Source organism: Cebidichthys violaceus, unplaced genomic scaffold, assembly GCF_023349555.1.
Source record: "Cebidichthys violaceus isolate CVI_PGR_0920_01 unplaced genomic scaffold, fCebVio1.0.p SCAF_29, whole genome shotgun sequence".
Taxonomy (NCBI): domain Eukaryota; kingdom Metazoa; phylum Chordata; class Actinopteri; order Perciformes; family Stichaeidae; genus Cebidichthys; species Cebidichthys violaceus.
The window spans coordinates 595380-615121 of NW_027176472.1; the positions used below are offsets into that span (position 1 = coordinate 595380).

At 47.7% G+C, this 19742-nt stretch overlaps 1 protein-coding gene across 2 annotated transcripts in view; it reads right to left on the reverse strand.

Annotated features, from left to right (window-relative positions):
- The window catches only part of LOC137880565 (band 4.1-like protein 3), a 104828-nt gene that overhangs the window by 32182 nt on the left and 52904 nt on the right, over positions 1–19742 (reverse strand). For both annotated transcript variants that reach the window (XM_068721977.1, XM_068721976.1), the window contains exons 3-4: positions 2319–2471; positions 1427–1594 (exon numbers count right to left, since the gene is read on the reverse strand). In XM_068721977.1, the coding sequence (XP_068578078.1) occupies positions 1427–1594; positions 2319–2357 (207 nt within the window). In that variant the 5' untranslated portion in view covers positions 2358–2471. The remainder of the gene's footprint in view (positions 1–1426; positions 1595–2318; positions 2472–19742) is intronic.

A 19742-nucleotide genomic window follows, 5' to 3' on the forward strand; every position in this document is an offset into this window, starting at 1 on the left:
TCCCTCTCTCTTCTCCTCTCTCTTCAGAGCACATTACGAGCGAGAGAGATAGATCGATACGGTCGGCCCACAGCGAGCCCCCGGTTTGGAGCGAATAAACTCGGCTACAGGAGACGGAAGAGGTCTCCAGGAATTGGTTTTGAGAAGCTCTTTCAAGACAATGTAAATCTATATCCAGGAAGACGCCGACGGCAGAAACGGCGGATCAGTCACGTGAATAAATCTTCACCATGTCGGAACTTATTCGGGCGAAGGCGATTCCATAATCCATTTCAGGGCATCGACTCTTCGCCGTTTCTCTTAACGCGACCGCTTCAAAATGCGCATAAAGAAATACGTGAACGCAATCACGGCTCCAGAACAACAATACTGTGAATTCTATCAAACCACTTGACCCCGAGTGCTTGTGCTCCGCCTCACGCCGCTGACACGGCCGTGACCTCAAACCGGAAATTTAAAACACTTGAATCTCCCTTGACCTGCGACCGTCGGGAGACGTGTGTAATTTCTGAAACGTGAGCAGAACGTCTCCGGCCTCCGACAGACGGACTCGCTGAGGAGATGCAGAGGCAGGTTACCGGGCTGTGACAGAGGAGGCCCCCCCCCTCCCCCCACCGATTTAACTCTGCCATCCCGGGTTGCAGCGGAGCGAGACGGAGGCATCATGTCGTGCATTTTGGCGTCTCGGAGAGTGGATTGGAAATCTGAGACCAAACAAGACATAATAATGCTGCACAGTCATGTAACCGGATATGAATTTTCCACCGCGATCCTGCAGGAGATGTTATACATTTAAAAGATCCTGCAAGAAGTGTTACGCCGCTTGCTGGTCGTTAAGGGTCCATAATCTCCCATGCATTTATCTAAGGCAACGCACGTACATCTATCTCTTCTCTCCATTTTTTTTTATTTATTTTTTTTATGCATGCCTTGAGTTTCCACTCCAAGCAAGCCGGGAAATGTCCTTTTATTACACTGCAGGAGCAATAAAAGCAGATGGTGTAGAGTGAGGACTTTCATGCTGCACTCACTATTTTTTCACTGTGTGCATTACAGAAATGTGTGACACTGCTTTGGCATCACCCCCCCCCCCCCCCACCCCCCTGGTGAGCTTCCCAGCATGGCACCAGCTCTCTTTTTATTCTCTGTGCCTGTTTCATCTGTTCGCTGCAGCAACACACAACACACACACACACACACACACACACACACACACACACACACACACACACACACACACACACACACACACACACACACACAACTGCCCACAGAGGACAAGAACTACAAAGGGGGGGAAGAAAAAAAAACACAAAAAAGAAGAGAATGCTGCTTTTCAAGTGATTGTTTGAAGCATGTTAAGGTTAATTCTATGAAGACACGTCACCACAAATTGTTTTTTTTTTGTTTTTTTCGCAGCGCTTACCTCAATTTCGCCTTCGAACTCGGAGGTGTCCAGCAGGGTCATTTTGAAGGGGGTGGTTTTAAGTCGCTTGGAGCCCTTCTGGGGAGACTTGAGGTTCTTGTTTGGAGACGTCCTCTCTGACATGTCGTCCGTTTCTCTGGGTTCATCCAGATACTTGGAGTTATGTTCCTTAACATATGTGTTAAAAAGAAAGAAAGGGAAGTCAAATGACACAGTCGTACCCGAGTGGATATCTGAAGTGCTTTAAGATTAAGTTCCTTCACGGAAATGGCCTGAGAGAAACTCAGTGGTGTAGACTCTGCATTGTGGCTTTAATAGATTCAAGGCAATCTGCTAATTCAACGTACTCATAATAGACTCCCAGTTATTAGACAAACCGCTGAATTACAGCCACATCACAGACTCTTCTGACTCTTTTGAAACAAAAGACTTGGAGGCTCAGACCAGACAAAAATGTTGCAATGTGAAGAAATACTGTACATTAATGAGGCGACGTAAACAAATTAACTCTATTTTTCTATTTTTCTGCCGCGTAATGATATTCAATCTCAGTCTCAATTAAAACACAAGCGTTGGAGCCGGTTGCGTCAGTAGTTTGCAGGTTCAAAAGTTTTAAGCCATTTTTCTTAAATTAAAATTGGCTGCGTCTCTCACACACACACACACACACACACACACACACACACACACACACACACACTTCATTACTTATTATTAACAACCTGGTGTGACTACTGCTTGCTAACTGACAAAACTAGCTTTTAACTTCTATCTAATTACCTCTGGCCCTCTAAAGTAGATATGCACAGGACTTACAGACAGACAGACTTACAGACAGACAGACTTACAGACAGACAGACAGACAGACAGACATGTGTAAATAGATCCTGACCTGTTTGGCCATCTTGCTGTCCGAGGCCGAGTCCTGCATGCTTGCTGCTGCCCCCTGCTGTCTGGGAGGGCTCCTCTCTCGCTCTCTTCACCTCCGGACTCGGGAGGGGGGGGGGGGGCCTTGCCTCTGTCTCGTCAGCAAAGTAACACCAACCTGAGAGGGAGACGACAAACAAAAGGAAATATTTTCAAGAACCCGTCGTGAGATTCGCTCTTGGAAAATGCCACGTCAGAAGCGTGAATGCGTGCTCTCCTCGGGCATCAAAAGAGCCGAGGCGACAGCGGGAGCCGCAGCTGGAGACTGCGGGATAAAAAAAAATCATGAACACGAATGCCTTCAGCCCTCCAAATAATAACGGCGGCGGCGCCACGATCACACTTTCATTACAAATTCTGAAAAGCTACAGCTTCTTGATACGACACAATTTCCACAGACATAATTCACCTTGCCGGCAAGGACGTTTACTTTAATTATAAAATCCCTCACTGAGCCAGATAATGATCATCTATTTAAGCGAGACAAGCTCCAGCACTGGGAAGACGATTACCAAAAAAAATGAATTAGTGAATTAGGCCATGGGCACTACTGTTGGTACTCATGGCTATAGACAGTGCATTCCTTCAGTCGCAAAGGTGTTCGACCAAAAAACCCGATAAGAGTGCTATCATCCATGAGAGGGTGTAAGGCTCCAGTCTCTATAGCTCCATTGTGCAACGGACTATGTAATTGCCTCAATGCATATCAGGTCATACAGTGTAACAGTCCATCTATCCGGAGCAACGTGTCAATTCAATATTAAACGATCCAATATCATCGATGCAAAAGTGTAAACATCCAAACACAACATCCTCTCAAACACACGCCTTTATTTTGAAATTCCCCATTTTCACCATATCCGTCCAAGCGCACTTCCTCCCTTAAAGCGGAGTTAGCGAGCGGCGGCGCTAGCGCTGTCAGGCTGGTCGGTCGAGCGTTTGCTGCGAGCGCAACAAAGTTAGCGACAACTCCGGGACAGGCTCACTTAAGGTGGACCGATCCTTTAAGGTGGACCAGCAGTTTGTGTCAAGGCGCCCGGTATAAATTTATACATTACGGTCATTTAGCAGACGCTTTCATCCAAAGCGACGTACAATTCAGTATCTATCTACACACCGTAGACGCAGCTACGGGAGACATTTTTGGGGTTAAGCGTCTTGCTCAAGGACTCATTGACATGAGACTAGCAGAGCAGGAGGCGGGGATCAAACCGCCGACCCTCTGATTGAAAGGCGGCCCTGCTCTCCACTTAGCCACGGTCTTTCATTCAAATGTCTGTAAAAGCCCGGTAAGCTGATTGTGTTAAACGGGTCATATGATATGGTATCATATGGATCGCAGGCTCCGGAATTTGTTAATCTAATATAATGCGTATCATGGCATGACTTTTGTATTTTCGGGCAGGTATTGTATGAATCAATGTCTCATTATATTGTACTGAAAATAGTGATTTAGATCCCTAGTAGTACGTTGGCTGAAGTCATAGCGTTGTCTTTGATTTGTCTAATTCAGATATTTAACAGCAAACAACACAAAGACCCACAGACACAGTGTAAAGCAGGTGAGTTTTATTTTTTTTTTCTGTCCTTTCTGCGCGGCAACTTCCCCTCAACTTCCCTCGTCGACTTCTACTCCACTTTGTCGGTTTCTACACTTTATGGAAATCAGTTGGGATTGGTTGCCTTGGGTTGTGGGTTATAGGTGTGGGAGGACTGAAGAGAAGAATCTGCAGCCGAGGTAAAAAGGAGAGAGCAGCCACTTTGGTCTGTTTTCGAGAGGCGTGTACAAACAAAGGCTCACTAGAAAGGTATTAATGATGTTTGAGGAAATTAATTACCAGGGAGGAGAAATCTTTTTCTTTCCTCATCAACAAAACATCACTTACTTAAAAACCAGGCAACGGCTCGTCTCCGTCCAAAAGAAAACGGGAAATCCATCTACCTGCTCGTCAACTCTGTATATCTTGTTTGCTGCCGAGAGCGATAACTTCGCGGAGTCTCCGCTCATCGCCCCTTTTATGGATTTTATATTACTGCTGCATCTCATATGATGATTTAAGCACTGTACCCTTCAATGCATCGCTCTAAAATTCATGCAGCTCCACTCCGCTTACATGATAATCAAAGTCTGGAGTTGTGTTTTTAGAAAGCGAAAACCCCCTTTTTGAGTCGGGTTCTGTTTGCAGAGCTCAGAAAAAGCCGATGTAGGAGAAGTATTCTGTCCGATGTAATAATTCATATCGCTCTCTGACGAGCCTTCGATTCACCACTTCTCACCGTATACTTAATGTCTTATCAGCTTACGTGGGCTGGGCACTTTAATGTGCATTACGCAAAAAAATAAAAAAATAAAAAAATCACATCGAGTGCATTTCATTGTCTTCTATTAAGTGGAGGCCGGCTCCTCTGCCTCCCCCACAGTGGATCTCTCACCGTGCGATTGCTGAGTGTCTTAAGTGGGGGAATCAAAAGCTCAGCCTCTGTGATGCGGAAGAAAACTGACATTCACAGTGACACGAATGATAAAAAACATGAGAAAAGAAAAGTGAGAACGAAAAATACGATGCTTTTGACCCCGGAACATGTTCTTCCGTGACCTTTTATGAAAGGAAGACCGGGCGCATAATGTGCGAACGTCATTATGGAATAATGCCTGTGCGTTATCGACCAACCAATACCGACCCCGGAGGTCTCTCATCAAGGCAACGCACCCGAGGGCTGAATGCTGGCTGACGACTAACACAGGAACCCAACCGGTTCTCACCGGTTCAGAGGAGAGACGCCCCGCCGAAGGTCTCGACAGATAAAAGAGGCTTATACAAAACGGATAGTCCCGGCCCTTGATTGTGATTATGGCTGAGCTGCGTTTGAACCCGCTGTAAAGTAGTCTAGAAACACACACACACACACACACACACACACACACACACACACACACACACACACACACACACACACACACACACACACACACACACACACACACACAGCTGCGATCGCATCATCACTGAGCCAATTAGTCACCTATTGTTACACGCTGAACTGATTGAGGGAGAAAGTGAAGAGCTGGAAAAAGGCATGAAATGAAGCAGGTGTCATGGCAAAGTCTGTTCTCCTGTCAAATAATGACCCCCCCCCCCCTTCAGGTTTAGGTAAATGGACTGAGAGAGCACATCAGATTCTAATCATTCACACGGATGAACGATCGGAAGCAATTTGTTTGTTTGTTTGTTTTTGCGTTTCGCCCGAGGACACATCGAGAAGCCGGGGGTTGGAACCGACCCGTCCTCCGATAAATGGACGACCCGCCCCGCCTGCCGACCGACCGCCGCTAGGAAACGCGTATCACCACGACACCAGGAAGGTTAAAGAGACTATGTGGTCCGTTGGCCGTTTTCAGACCTGCTCATCCATCTGGACGAGAGCTATATAGAAATCGGCGATCTTCTCGCCGATGGTCTCATTTACTCGTGTGGGTCATGTAGAGGCGTCGGCACGGAATTGAGGCCGCTTCACAGCCGGTGAAAAGTTCCTCACGGCGTTCCTGAAGCGTGGAGCGGTATTGTCCACTCAGGGCCCCGTCTTGATCCCGCTGGGCACCGGGCTACGAGTTGCTGAATCAATTCCCCACTGTCTGCTCCCAGTGCAAATCAGTCGAGCTGAAAAATGACGAGCGTCTTCCCCTGCGTCAGGTGTGCAGCTACAGCTTGTGTGTTTATGTGTCGTGTTCACAGCGACCGATCATCTCCAACCCTAACCCCCGTCGACGGTTAACTGCCGCTTTGAAGCGGTCGTGTACGATACGCGTCGGCCTACAATGAAAAAGCCCTTCGCGGACGCACCGTACGCACACAAATTGAGAGTACAAATCACATAATCCAAAGTCGGTTCGTGGCAAATGGGGTCCCTTATTGAGACATCTCATGAAATCAGATTAATTGGCAAATTAATACGGATTGATGCCACGGAGCGAGGCGGCGGAGCCGTGCAAATGCATTCAATTTCCTGCGCGAGACCATTACCCACAATTACCGGCCGTCGACCCGAGACCTCCGCAGCGTGTGTGTGTGTGTGTGTGTGTGTGTGTGTGTGTGTGTGTGTGGGGGGGGGGAGGGGGGGACACATCGCGTGTTCCCTTTTGTTGCACCGCCGTGTGCAGTTCACTGACGACGCCTGTCTTTGATATCTGCCATCAGTAATAACGATTCATCACAGAGGGTTACGAAACGCCACCCTTCCCCTACGAGCCTCCTCTTGATTCTCATCAGAGGTACGCTTTAATCTGAGCAAGGCAGGCGGAGGGAGAACGAGAGGGGGGGGGCGCATGTCTGTGGAAGGGCACTGGCTCGGCTCCGAGATGCAGTTGCCAGGGTAACAGCATAGAGTAGCCTCTTTTCTTTTCCTTTTTTTTGTTCTTCACACCCCGCTCGTCTCTCAAAGCAGAGAGACGGACCGAACGAGGAGGGAAGATGAGAGGCCAAAAAGACAAAAAGGCATTGAGGATAAGTGGGGGGGGGGGGGGGGGGGGGGGGGGGGGGAGATAGCTGCCTGCTCAGTAGGGTCGAGTGGTCTGGAGGGTCGGGGGTTTGATTCCTCCCCCCTGCAATTCTGCATGTAGAAGTGTCCACTTTGAAAGCAGCCCTCTGCTCCTTAATGCTCAGGATGGGTTGAGTGCGCAGGTGTCGTGTATATGAGGAGTCAAAAGGCGCCTCCCCTCCAGTTAGCGGTGGAACCCGGCACAAGGGGCCGGATGTGGAGTTTGAAGCAGAGACCGTCTATCTGACATCTGAGCCCCGTCGGGCACAGTCAGCGCTCTTGCGGCCGATACGCGAGCCTAATTCCATCCACGGTTCTAATCGCATTTAGCCATTAGCAATACAGCGAGCTCACGACGGCAGCCGGGTAATCAGGAAGAGTGCCGCGCAGGCAAAAGAGGAAGACGCACCACAATGGCCGCTACGGTGCAGCCTCTCACTTAGCCTCTCACTGTAGCATGTAGGGGTTCCAACTGCCAGATGTCAGGCGTAGGAACACGCGCTGCGGCCGCCATTCGTGACCGCAAACGTGGTGAAGTTACACACGTCTGCCGTCGGTCGCAGGTCAAGGGAGACTCAAGTGTTTTAAATTTCCGGTTTGAGGTCACGGTCGTGTCAGCGGCGTGAGGCGGAGCACAAGCACTCGGGGTCAAGTGGTTTGATAGAATTCACAGTATTGTTGTTCTGGAGCCGTGATTCCGTTCACATATTTCTTTATGCGCATTTTGAAGCGGTCGCGTTAAGAGAAACGGCGAAGAGTCGATGCCCTGAAATGGATTATGGAATCGCCTTCGCCCGAATAAGTTCCGACATGGTGAAGATTTATTCACGTGACTGATCCGCCGTTTCTGCCGTCGGCGTCTTCCTGGATATAGATTTACATTGTCTTGAAAGAGCTTCTCAAAACCAATTCCTGGAGACCTCTTCCGTCTCCTGTAGCCGAGTTTATTCGCTCCAAACCGGTTGGTGTAACTAATTCCATTTCTTTCTTTTTGCGTCATTTTAAAAGTTCACAGCTAACGATGATTTACAGCATCTACTGCAGGCCCACAGAGTCACATTAGCAGGCCTCCAAAGCATATTTGGAGACCCATTTTAGCATTCCCTAAATGTTACCCCCCCCCATCCTTCCTGTACCTGTTTGTCTTCCTCTCGACTCCAGTACAGTACAGTCATTTAGCAGACGCTTTTATCCAAAGCGACTTACAATTCAGTATCTATCTACTGTAGGCACGGGAGCAACTTTGGGGTTAAGGGTCAAGGACACATTGACACGAGACTAGCGGAGCAGGAGCCGGGGATCGAAACCGCCGACCCTCTGATTGAATGATTGAAAGGCGGCCCTGCTCTCCGCTTAGCCACGGTCACCCCCTCAGTAATGACCTCACTTGTGTTCAACATTCTTTCCGTCTTTCTGTCGATTATCTGCTCCCGCGCCGGGCGGTGAACTTCCCAACACCTCGTCATGTTGTCAACGACTCTGGCTCTTCCTCCTAGAAAGCAGCGGCGCTGCTGTCGGGCCGCAGTGTGTCAGTGACAGTTCATACAGTCACTCAAAGAGGAGGATGGAGGGGGGGGGGGGGGGGGGGGGGGGGGGGGGGGCACTCGAGGACAAACACTGCTCTCATTCACCCGGACATCACACACACACACACACACACACACACACACACACACACACACACACACACAGACAGAGGGCCCCTCGTACGCACTTGACAGCTGTAATGCAACACTGATGCAAGCCACACACGCATCGCCCGGGGGACTTTTTTTTTGGTGCGTTCTTTTCCTAAGACAACGTTTCCTAAGAAGACGCCGTCCTCTGTCAATGGAGCGATGACAGACGAGGCCTGAGCGGGGGGGGGCGGAGTACAGCGCAGCCACAACAACTGCATGACTCTTCAAGCCTCGCATTCTTGCAGTGGAATCATCCCCGAGAGAGAGAGAGAGAGAGAGAGAGAGAGAGAGAGAGAGAGAGAACATGTTTCCTCTGTGCAGCTGTTGTAACAACACATGCTCACCTTCCTCTAGGGCAGACGGCGTTGAATGCGAAAGTGGCAACCAAAGTTTGGATCTCGGCTAAATCAGGAATATCAACGCAGGCGGTCGTAAACAGAAGAGCAGAATTACCCCGAGAGCCAGCGGTATAAAAAAAAAAAAAAAAAAAAAATTTGCCAAGGAGACATCACTCTGTCACAAGCGTGTCTAATGGAACCTGACCTTTCTCATGCCGTCCAGGGTGGGGGGGAGAGAGCCACCGGTGACGAATGAGTCCCTGAAGCTGCCAGACGCCAAGCACTGCAGGGACTGCAAGTTGCAAAGCCCCCCCCGACCCTCGCTCCTTCTGTCTCCTCCCCTCTCACAGCTGACGATAAATGAGAGAAAGTTAGCGTAGCGGGGGGGGGGGCACGGTTAACGGGAGCTCACAGCAGGGAGAACGAGGACGTGGGTCGTGGGAGCACACTGTGCAGGCATCACTGTGAGCCTCGGGGGGGGGGGGGGGGGGGCAAGAAGACGCTTGTTGTCTCATGAGCGCACTGTGCGTCAAAGCTGTGCCGAAATAGGTAGGCGGAGCTACATGCTACTTAAAAAGGCGCAATGTTCTTCAAATGCTGGTAACAGAGACTGTTGTCTGAGGATACAAAGTCTCCAACGAGTCATCCAGCACGTTTTGGAAAGTTTTTTTTTTCTCACCGCCCAATTCATGCCAGAATAATTATTATTTCACAGCAGGAGCTCCGATTCTCCTCACCAAAACGGAAGCGATTACTTTCTTAGTATAATCATGAAAAGCACAGTTTATTCCACTGTCACCCCATCGCACGCGTATCCGCGCTTAACGCTTTTCAGATGCGAGCTCGCGCGCCTCTTCGTTGTATCAGCTCCCCTGTCTTAAAACGTCAAACGATAACAAAAAGAAAAAAACGCCGTCACATTGTCAGTAATTTGTCTCGACGTGAGGCCTCCGCCGTGCCCCCCCCCCCCCCCCCCCCCAGTTAATGAGAGACTGTCACACCGGCTGCACTCTGCCCAAAACCAGATTCTCTGCACACTGTAATCCGTGGGGGTGGGAACATTATTTCCTGTCGCTTGGAACCATAATTACAGCTGTTTTTCTTGGCTTTGGTGCCGACGACAAAAAAATAAAAAAAATAAAAACCAGTAGAAAAAAAACAGGTTAGTGCGGTCTCAATTATGACGCACTCAGTGTTTGTTTTTTTCAGTGCCTGGATGAAACTGCACTAGCAAGCGTTTTTTTTTTTTTTGACTGTTTGTTGTTGTAGGGTTAAAAGTAATTTGATCGCAGAGGAGAGATAAGAATTGAGAAGCCGTTGACCTTGTTAATATCGTACATATTTGCCGGCCTTTGCGACTGTCAGCAGGCAGGAAAAAAATTGTGTTATTCATCCCTTATTTTACCAATTTTTTTGAGCAGACTTGCTACTCAGTTCACAAGTTCAAACCTATAACAAAAGACGCTCTCGAACGGATTCCCAGACAAAAAAAATTGCTGTTTGTTCTCCGTGAGATGAGACGCGGTTCGAGTCGCGCCGTCAATAAATCCACATCGCTCCGCAAATTTTCAAACGGGACTCATCTGGTGACCCCAAGACGCTTGAAGTTTTTGCCTCAGCTCGGCGCACGCAGTTAAGTCTCACCCCTCATTTTCCCTTTCGCTTTGAAGAAATACACAAACACACACACACACACACACACACACACACACACACACACACACAAACATCCTCCCACGCAACACACTCGCACTTTCCCTTTGATTTCACTGTCTACATTAGGTCTATCTTAATTTATTTTTCCTTCTGTTCTCATGTCTACATTTTGTATTTATTTAATGCTTTTTTTCCCCACAGTTTTATTCTGTGTGTCTTTTTTTTTGTCTAACTCCTGTTTTGCACTGTTTATTGTACTTTGTCTTTATGTTTATTTTACACGCAGGAATAAATCCACCTGCCTCGCAGGGAATTTGAAAGCAGGCAACGGTTGCAGGAGTGTTTGTTGACGCCTCTATCAGACGAGCACCTTGAAGAGTATCGGTGTGAATCTTTAATAGCCTCACAGTTCACCCGCCAACGATTCAAATGCACAACGATACTCGATGTATCGCATCCTCAGTTTGACATATTACTGCACACGGCTACTTTTTTCATGTATTAATACAAGCAGTCAGATAAGTCTGGACTCCCTTTTTATTTAGAAAGTGCTACAGCAGTCTGTAACATAACAAAAAAAACTGCATCTTATCTGTTTGACCCATCAATTAAATCACACAGCAGCTCTAAGAAGAGGCCCTTCCTGTTGCCGTTAGCATTTTACGCTGCATGAATTAGCTTAGCGGCTAGCGAAGCTTTCCCTCCTCACTCAGTCTCTTCTTCTCTTACTTTTGAGGTTTAAGTCGCTGCACCTTCCAACAAAAGTAGTATAAAAAAAAAATGCTAACAGATGCGAGAAAAGATAATGGTGAACGTGTTAGCTAACGGTTCGTTAGCTAACATTAGCGCTCACTTAAGAGTTGTGGCCATAAAACCAAAACAATGAGCTCAGAGACACAAAAAAAAATTAAAAAGCTCCATAGCAACGTCTCTGTGGGTCCGTCACTACGCGTTACACACAATCTTTTCACCTTCTCTTCACATTAAAATGTCGACAGGTAGCTTTAAAGCGACAGCATTAAGTTCAGAACTTTCTATCTTTGATATCCTTAGTAGTTATGAATACGTTTTAGCTTCAGCGATCCGTCGCAGATTACACACAGCATAGTCGTTCATTACGCCGTCGCTGCGCATCATTGACACACAGCAGCGTATAGACGTTGCAGCGAGATGAATACCGACCGTCTGTTGTGAAATCCATCGCTTCCAAACCACCGGAAGTGGCAAGTCTCACCCCCGTTTGTAAGCACGGGCACAATACCTGCTTTGTTTCCCCTCACAGTGTTTGCCCGGCTGGCGCAATGCTCAGATTAGCTTTCCTTTTTAGTGGAAAACTGATCTACACACACACACACACACACACACACACACACACACACACACACATCTTTAAAAAGATGCACTCTGCTTTAAACGTGAGCCTCATTCTGGTCACTTTCCAGCAACGAGGTGTGTGTGTTTTCAGCACAACGTGGAAACAATTTATGCATTTATGACACACTCAAGGTCAACCTGCGCTCCCACTTTCGCTACTCAGGAACATTGCTCGCGAACGATTGCTTAGCCAGTGACAAGAAAGCGACAACGTGTCGACCTGCGCATGTATGTGTGGTAAATATGCTAACGGTCACGCTCGACTGCGGCTGTGTGTGCATTGCCCTTGCGACGCAGTTCATCAGAGAGAGCCGTCCTCTGTGGGGATAAATCCAGAGAGCGGCCGCGAGCCTTGGATACCCACCGTAGGAAGGACGTAACACCGAGCTGCCATCTCTGCGCGCAGCAGTCACCTCGGAGGTCGCTTTTATACGATTTCCTCTCGCCCTTAGAAGACGTAGCGAACGCCATAAATCATCGGGGAAAGCGGTGGATGTCAGGGAGCCTTGAACACGGCGGGACTCATCTCCTCACAGGGTCGCCTTGAGTTTTAATCAAACTCTTTTACTGTATTTATTTCAAAGGGCTCAAGGTGGATCAGCTGGCAATACACAGGAAGTATTGTTGGGATTCCCAGGAGCGAGCCCATGGCTTTTTTTTTTTTAAATCCCATTGAATTTGGCATCAGTGCAGAATTTCTTGGGATTTGTCAAAACTGCAGCACATTACAGAGAGGATGATTGTTCACAGAACGCATTACTGCGAGAAGTGGCGATTCAGAGCACAGGAAGTAAATTATCATCCCACCTTTGTCGCGTTAAACGGAAAAATAAAAGCTGCTGTTTTCATCCCGGGAACATTCAGTGCTTCTGTAAATGTCAACACGGCAGCAGACTTTCATAAGAAATAATAATAAAAAAAAAGAAAACTCATCAGAACAGCTCTGCAGTGTGCTCCCATCGGAACCATTCAAAACCGGGGATTGCTGGACGCGTGCTATTGCGGCACGAATGGCCCTCCTGCCGGCTCCTCGCGGCAGCGCTCTCTGTCAGCCGAACACGTCCTGCTGCCGCTCCGGCCCTCGGCCCGCTGCTGGCTAATGGACTGCGTGAAGCGTAGAGGAGGCAGAGCCACTGTGGGCCTGGTGCAGGTGCGTCCCCGTCGCCTGCACAAAGAGGCTGCGGCTGGAGTACGTGAGTCAGTGTTTTGTTTGCTTTGCCTACTTTCCCCCACTCAGGCACCTGCGCGCGCACACACACGCACGCACGCACGCACGCACGCACGCACGCGCGCCCCTGGCCTAAAGCTTTTCCATCATCCGAGGAGAACTCTCCTTTCTGGCTACGGGGGCCGATTCACATTCTCCATGCCGGGATGTGGAGACCGATAGCCACGGCTATCTGTGGATTTCCCGCAAGCACACGAAATACCGCGGTGCTGTGCAACGATGTGAGGTGAGGACACGTGTGTGGAGGGGGGGGGGGGGGGGGGGGGGGGTTAAGAGGTGGGCGTGCCGGCATCTCCGTGACAAATTACCCGGATTGATCAACAAGCCACGAGGGATTGTTTCACACGAAAAAAAACAACAACATTGATGGCAACGGAGCCCTGCGGCATCGCCCACCATCCCCGTCATGGCCCATTTGAAGCTCGATGCTCGATGCCCCGTGGGAGGCGGTGGCACGAGGCCACGCCATATGGCGAGGCTACGTGGCGGCTGCAGCACTCGGCGGGAGGGCCAAGCCGCGAGAGAGAAGGATCCTGTCCGTTGGACTAATTAAAGTCTTTGTGATCAGGGAGGTTTTCCTGATCCTGAAAAAAAAAAAAGTCCAGGTCTCTCTCTCTCTCTCTCTCTCTCTCTCTCTCTCAGCCCCCTCCCCCCCCCCTGCCACCAATGCCCTTTGTGATCCAATAGGCCCGGGAATAATAAGCAGCTAGCCTGTTATCTGCTAACAGCTCCATTACAGCGCGCTGATAAAGCTGCACAGATCTCAGCAGGTGCAACCCAGCAGCGGCAGCTCCGTAATAACGGTGGAAGTCGTCACGGTGACATGTAATTATCATGTGCCGAAATTGTGTGGATGGCTTTGAGAAAAAAAGAAAAAAGCATCGGGATGTCAGGTCCTATTATAGCTTCAGCATGCTGAGCGTTGGTATTAGGGTTGTATTGATTAGGGGTTCGCTCCGTTGTCAAACGGTCATTATGGACACAGTGAAGGACATGAACTCCAAATGTCTCAAAGTGTGTGATCAAACAAACCAGGAACACCCGTTTTAATTCTTCAATTAAGAACAAAAACGCATTAATTCATCTGGAAATCTAATTATACATATTTTTCAAAATAACTCATGGAGTGCAAACACTGCGAATGAGCCAGATGTTAGAGGGTTTTTCACGCCCAGATGTGACACATTTGACATGCTTTGGGGTTGTTGTTTTTTCCTCACACAAATCTAAATGTCAGCAGACAACTGCACTGAATCAGTTAACTAAAAATAAATGACACGTAGACAAAAACATGCAATTACAACGATTGACAACACAATAATACTTCATGAAAGCAGGTGAGTTTGTGTGTTGAAATAAAAGTTGAAGGTGATGTTGAGTGAAGTGTGAAACCACCACAGGCTATGCGACTGCACTCTCAAGATAAGACATTTCTATATTTTGTATCAGGCCAAGTTTACCTCGAGTGAGGCTTTAGCTGTATCAACAACATCTCCACCCTCCAGCTGCTCTGAGCGCTCCGTCAGCTGTGGTGGTGGCTATTGTGTCATCTTTTTTTATTTAAAGTTATCACCTTTTAAAATGTTCATGTTCATGTTTGATACTGTGCATGTTTGGCATTCTTCTGCAGCACCCATTCAATGTATTCACACTCAGTAGGTACCTCTCTGTGTAGCAGTTTTTATTGGTGGTGGCGGAGTCCGCCATTCCCATGCTAGATTCAGTCGGCCTCCCTAAGCAGGTTATACAGCGTTAGATTGTAGTTGTATCTCGTTGTTCACTCTCTACGGTCGTATGAGAGCTAAAGCTAAATGCCGTTTCTGCCTTCACACTAAAAGCATACGACTGGGGAAACATGAGGGGGCTTTTATTGTGAAGCAGCCACAGGAAACACAATGTGATCATTGAAGTGACGATGTAAACAGATCAACCTGGACTTATAATGTTAGAGATTACAAGTGTGATATACTAAAAAGTAGAATAGATAGGGAGATATAATATAATTTAATGATCCTTTTGTATTAAAAGTAGATTATCTGAGCTGTTTGCTACTTAAAAAAAAAGATGTTTACGGTAAATGAGTGTTTTCTGGCAGCAGGAAACGCGAAACAATTTTGGAGAACTGATCTTAAACAATCTACCACTTTCATGCATAATTCGGAATTAAAAAATGGCAAAACATTACAGCCTACGCCGACGATCTCCAGCTTTAAATTTCAAAATTTTTCCTAGCGGTTGGTGTTTTAGCACTCATGATACCCAACTCCTTTCTCAGCACTACTTCACTGTTGCCAACGCTGCAAACCTCACTGAAACAAGTAGCAGCTGCAGAAACATAAAAGCCCGCCATCATCTCTACAGCATTCCGCTGCATGAGAGGGACTCGGAATATGTCGAGAAAAGAAGCTGAATCTGATCAAACAGCATCCGGTACCATATGGTTTTTCAGCAAGTTTCCTAGGAACCACCAGATGAAATGACACACAGATAACTGAAAGTGTGCGTTTCAGTGTTCCTGCGTCTGTGTTTGATGATGGCGAACTCTCTGCTGCCCTGGATCTGCCCTCCTCAAAGTGTCCTCTGCTGCACTGTCCTTAAAAAGCCAGAAAAGAGAGAGAGCGATTCTCTGGGCAGCGCTGCTCAACAGCTGTGGGGCAATCTGCCAGCGGTAGCTTAGCATTGACTCCACAAGGTTACACTGAAGACGGGAGGACAGGAGCTACGGACCGTGGACGGCAAGAAGCAAGAGTATCTGTGTTCGTTAAATGATGTGGCTATTCTCTGATAATCTAAGGGTGCAGGTATTACTTACAACATCGACTCGTAATCTATTCAGCTTTTGACTAATTAACTTGAAGGGCCAGTGTGTATGATTTAATGTAATCAACTAAATGCCCTTCCCTGTCGGAGAACTACGGTGACCTTCAGGTAAAAACACAAAGAGGCCTTCTCCAGAGCCAGTGTTGGGTTTGTCCCTTCTGGGCTACTGTAGAAACATGGGGGCGCAACAATGGCGGACTCTGTGGAAGAGGACCTGGTCCCTATGTAGATGTGAAGGGCTCATTCTAAGCTAACGGAACAATGTAACGCAACACAAGGGTTCTCACATAAAGGTAGAACCTTATTTTTCAGGCGTTCTCTTTTGAATTGCTACATGCATACGTTCTTTTCAAAATAAACTTCAGTCTTCACAGGAAACTACTTGGTCCATGCTCTTTATACTTCCTGGTTCATGCTTATACGTACGTGGATTACAACGTGATTTTGTGCGGATGTATACAAACTACGGCGCATTTAACGAAAACACAACAATTCTTAGTTTTTAGGTGATTAAACAGTAACAAAAGAATGCGATTAATAGCCGATAGATCCCCCCTTAATCCGACACACTGGCCCTTTAAATGTCAAAAAAAAGAATTACGAAGACTGGAGAAGCTGAAAATCCTCACGGGTGAGAAACAGTGGAGCAGTAGGAGTTCGGTATGTTTGTTTGATGGCTTTAACAATTAATCGATTAGCGAAATTCTCATTCAATGAATGTCCTCCTGCCGTGCCGATAGAGCATATGTAGCTCCGTTGTGTTTCATGGCTGACTGAACTCTGCATATTGGGATTTTTCTCAACGCCGCCTCCGAGGTGGAAAAACAATGGGTATTGTGTGTGGAAGGGCAGCCAGGAGACCGTTCCACATCTCATTAAGATGCCTCCTCGCATCTCTTTTTGCTTCACCACTGAAAAACCAAATTAAAGATGAGACAGACTCTGAAAATCCATTTGTTTTCTTCTGCAAATATGCAGACAAGAGGTAAAGTCTGAGGCCGTTCTCAAAGTCAAAGCAAAAAAAACAAACTATAGCTGCGCTCAGAAAAGATGTTCCGACCGGTACCATCGTTTTTACTTCACAATACCGATACCTGAACTTGTGTACTACTGGCCAATACCGAGTACCGAGTACCAGTGCGCTCTAATATCAATTTCATATTGCTGTGAAAACAATCTCCGTCGAACAACTGGATTAATTCAAGTTTCTCTCAAAAAAAACCCCTACATTTTACAAGATTACATTTGTTCAACCACAGGTGTGTAGTACTAGTTTGCACATGTGCGGTACCGATCGGGCAGGAAGTACAGACCGGGTAGCGAGTGACACTTTGTACCGGTTTAGGAACAACTCAAGCACTCCGGCTTCTACTGACATGATGTATTTAATCAAGATGAGAAAGTCTCACTTCGTTGCAAACAGAGACTCTCATGAAGCTCCTATTATAACAAACTTATTTACACAAAGACAAAGCAGGTATCCGGCACATTGTACTGATAGAATCCAAAGCTTTTTTTTGTCTTCTGGAAAAAGCATCAAACTTTATTCAAAGACCTCACACATCAAGAGAGTTTCGTGGAGCTCGCACGTTAAAGCGGTATTCATCACCACCGTGCGAGATGAGCGGCACAATAGATATGTGGCTTGCGGACGGCACCGGGGAAGGGGAAAAGGGAAACAACAACAAGCGCCATGGTTACGACAGCGACGAAGAGTTTTTCACTCCTTCGCGTTAAACACGAGCTCCTGCGGTTTCTACCTTTGAGACTTTCGCCTCTCAGCCTCAGGTTGACGACGGCGGCGACCTCAGAGCAGCGACCGCCCTCGACTGCGACATAAAGGATCCTGAAAGAAGCTGCTTTTCGGTGGAGCCGAAAAAGGGGGGGATTTCTGACTAAATGGAAGCCCGGTTATTCCGGTCACTCTGATGTGCGGAATGTGAAAAGTTTATCAAAGTGAGTTTCTCTCAAAGTCCCTTTGATCGTGGATGAAAGGTAATAATTACAAGAGTTGGACTCGACTGCATGAGAAAAAGATGAAGAAGTGGTGAAAAACACAACACTCCGGGGAATGTTCTTCTTCAATGGGCTGCATGGAAACACAATATGTGCCGACGCTGAACAAAATGTGTTTTTTTTCCATGTTTTGTGACTTTTGAGTCGGACCCCTAACAATTTATTTGATATCGCGGTGGATAATCTGCTTCTTTTTCTTTTTTTTGTGTTGAAATATTAACATCAAACCCTCTGTGGTGAACACTTCCTTAAAAATTTACTCAAATTGAAGAACAACACGACGCCCAAATTGATGAATCGATGAAAGCCGACCCTTCGGCTGGCCCTTGAATCGCATCGTGCTCCGCGTTAAGCCCGGGGGCATCCTCCATTGCTGCGAATAAAACATTTACTGCAGCACAATCCCAGGGAGAGGGTCGTTGTCGGGGCGAGCCGCGAGACATTTACTGAGAGAAGCAATTCTGCTTTTATTGAATCTGCGGTGTTGGGATTTTCACACGTGGCAAACGCTCCAACCTGACGAGTGGAGACGGAGTGGGCAGAATTCCCCCCCTCAGAACTCAGATCCCAATCCCTTTAGGAAGGATTTCAAAGCTGCCGTAAGACTCTCTCCATGCATTCGCCACCGAGACGGGCGAAGAACCGAAGCGCCAGGAGGCGGCCTCTTTCCCCAAATGACCCAGACCTTTTTAAACTGTCCTTCACTCTTCCGTCGGCACGTGTTGTTGCGCAGGAAAGTAGTGCTCTGTTGCGTCAGGAGATAAACAACATTCCTGAGCGTGGACACCCAGAGGGGGAAATAGGCCGTGGACTGACACGGTTACGCAATGTGAAGACGAATTCCACCGGAGTTTACACTGGGACACCCACTAGACTCACCGCTGCCTCCGAGAACATGCATTCCTGCTGGGGAATTACACAGGGGAGATTTTCCAAGCACGCACACACACACACACACACACACACACACACACACACACTGAACGTGAACACTGCACAGCCATGTTCTAATGCTACAACAACTTGATTCAGACTTTTTTAATTCCAGAAAACACACACACAACAGCGACGGCCCACACACTTAGGCTGACATGACCTTGTTGTTAAAGAGTACACACACACACACACACACACACACACACACACACACACACAGGCGAACACGCTCTCTCACACATCAGCTGCTGCATTGTGCTTATACTGTACGTAGGCACGAATGCTCATCCAATCTCCACTATCCTCCCACTAAGGGCATGCCAAGAGCCACTGCGGCACAGGAAACTCACTGCATCAGTCTGTACGTGTGTGTGTGTGTGTGTGTGTGTGTGTGTGTGTGTGTGTGTGTGTGTGTGTGTGTGTGTGTGTGCGTGTGTGTGTGTGTTGGACGGGTGGGTGGAGGTGTGCACTTCTTGACAAACAGCCATGCCATCCTCCATCCGTAACAAAAAAAACTTTGTCATAATAACAAATGGAGGATCCTCTACACTCGGAGCATGAACAGATGAGATGAGATGAGATAATCCTTTATTAGTCCCGCAGTGGAGGAATCTACATCAAACTGCTGTTTTGCTATGTGAAGATATAGCCGAGCGACGTCTACCTGAGCAGAGAACGAAGTCGCTCTCCCTCTCTGCGTGTCGCTATCAGAGCGTCTCCCTGCTTTGTTTACACAGCCAGGGCCTGCCGTGTGAGCTTTTAGCGCACGCTAGCGCATGTGAGCTTTTAGCGCACGCTAGCGCATG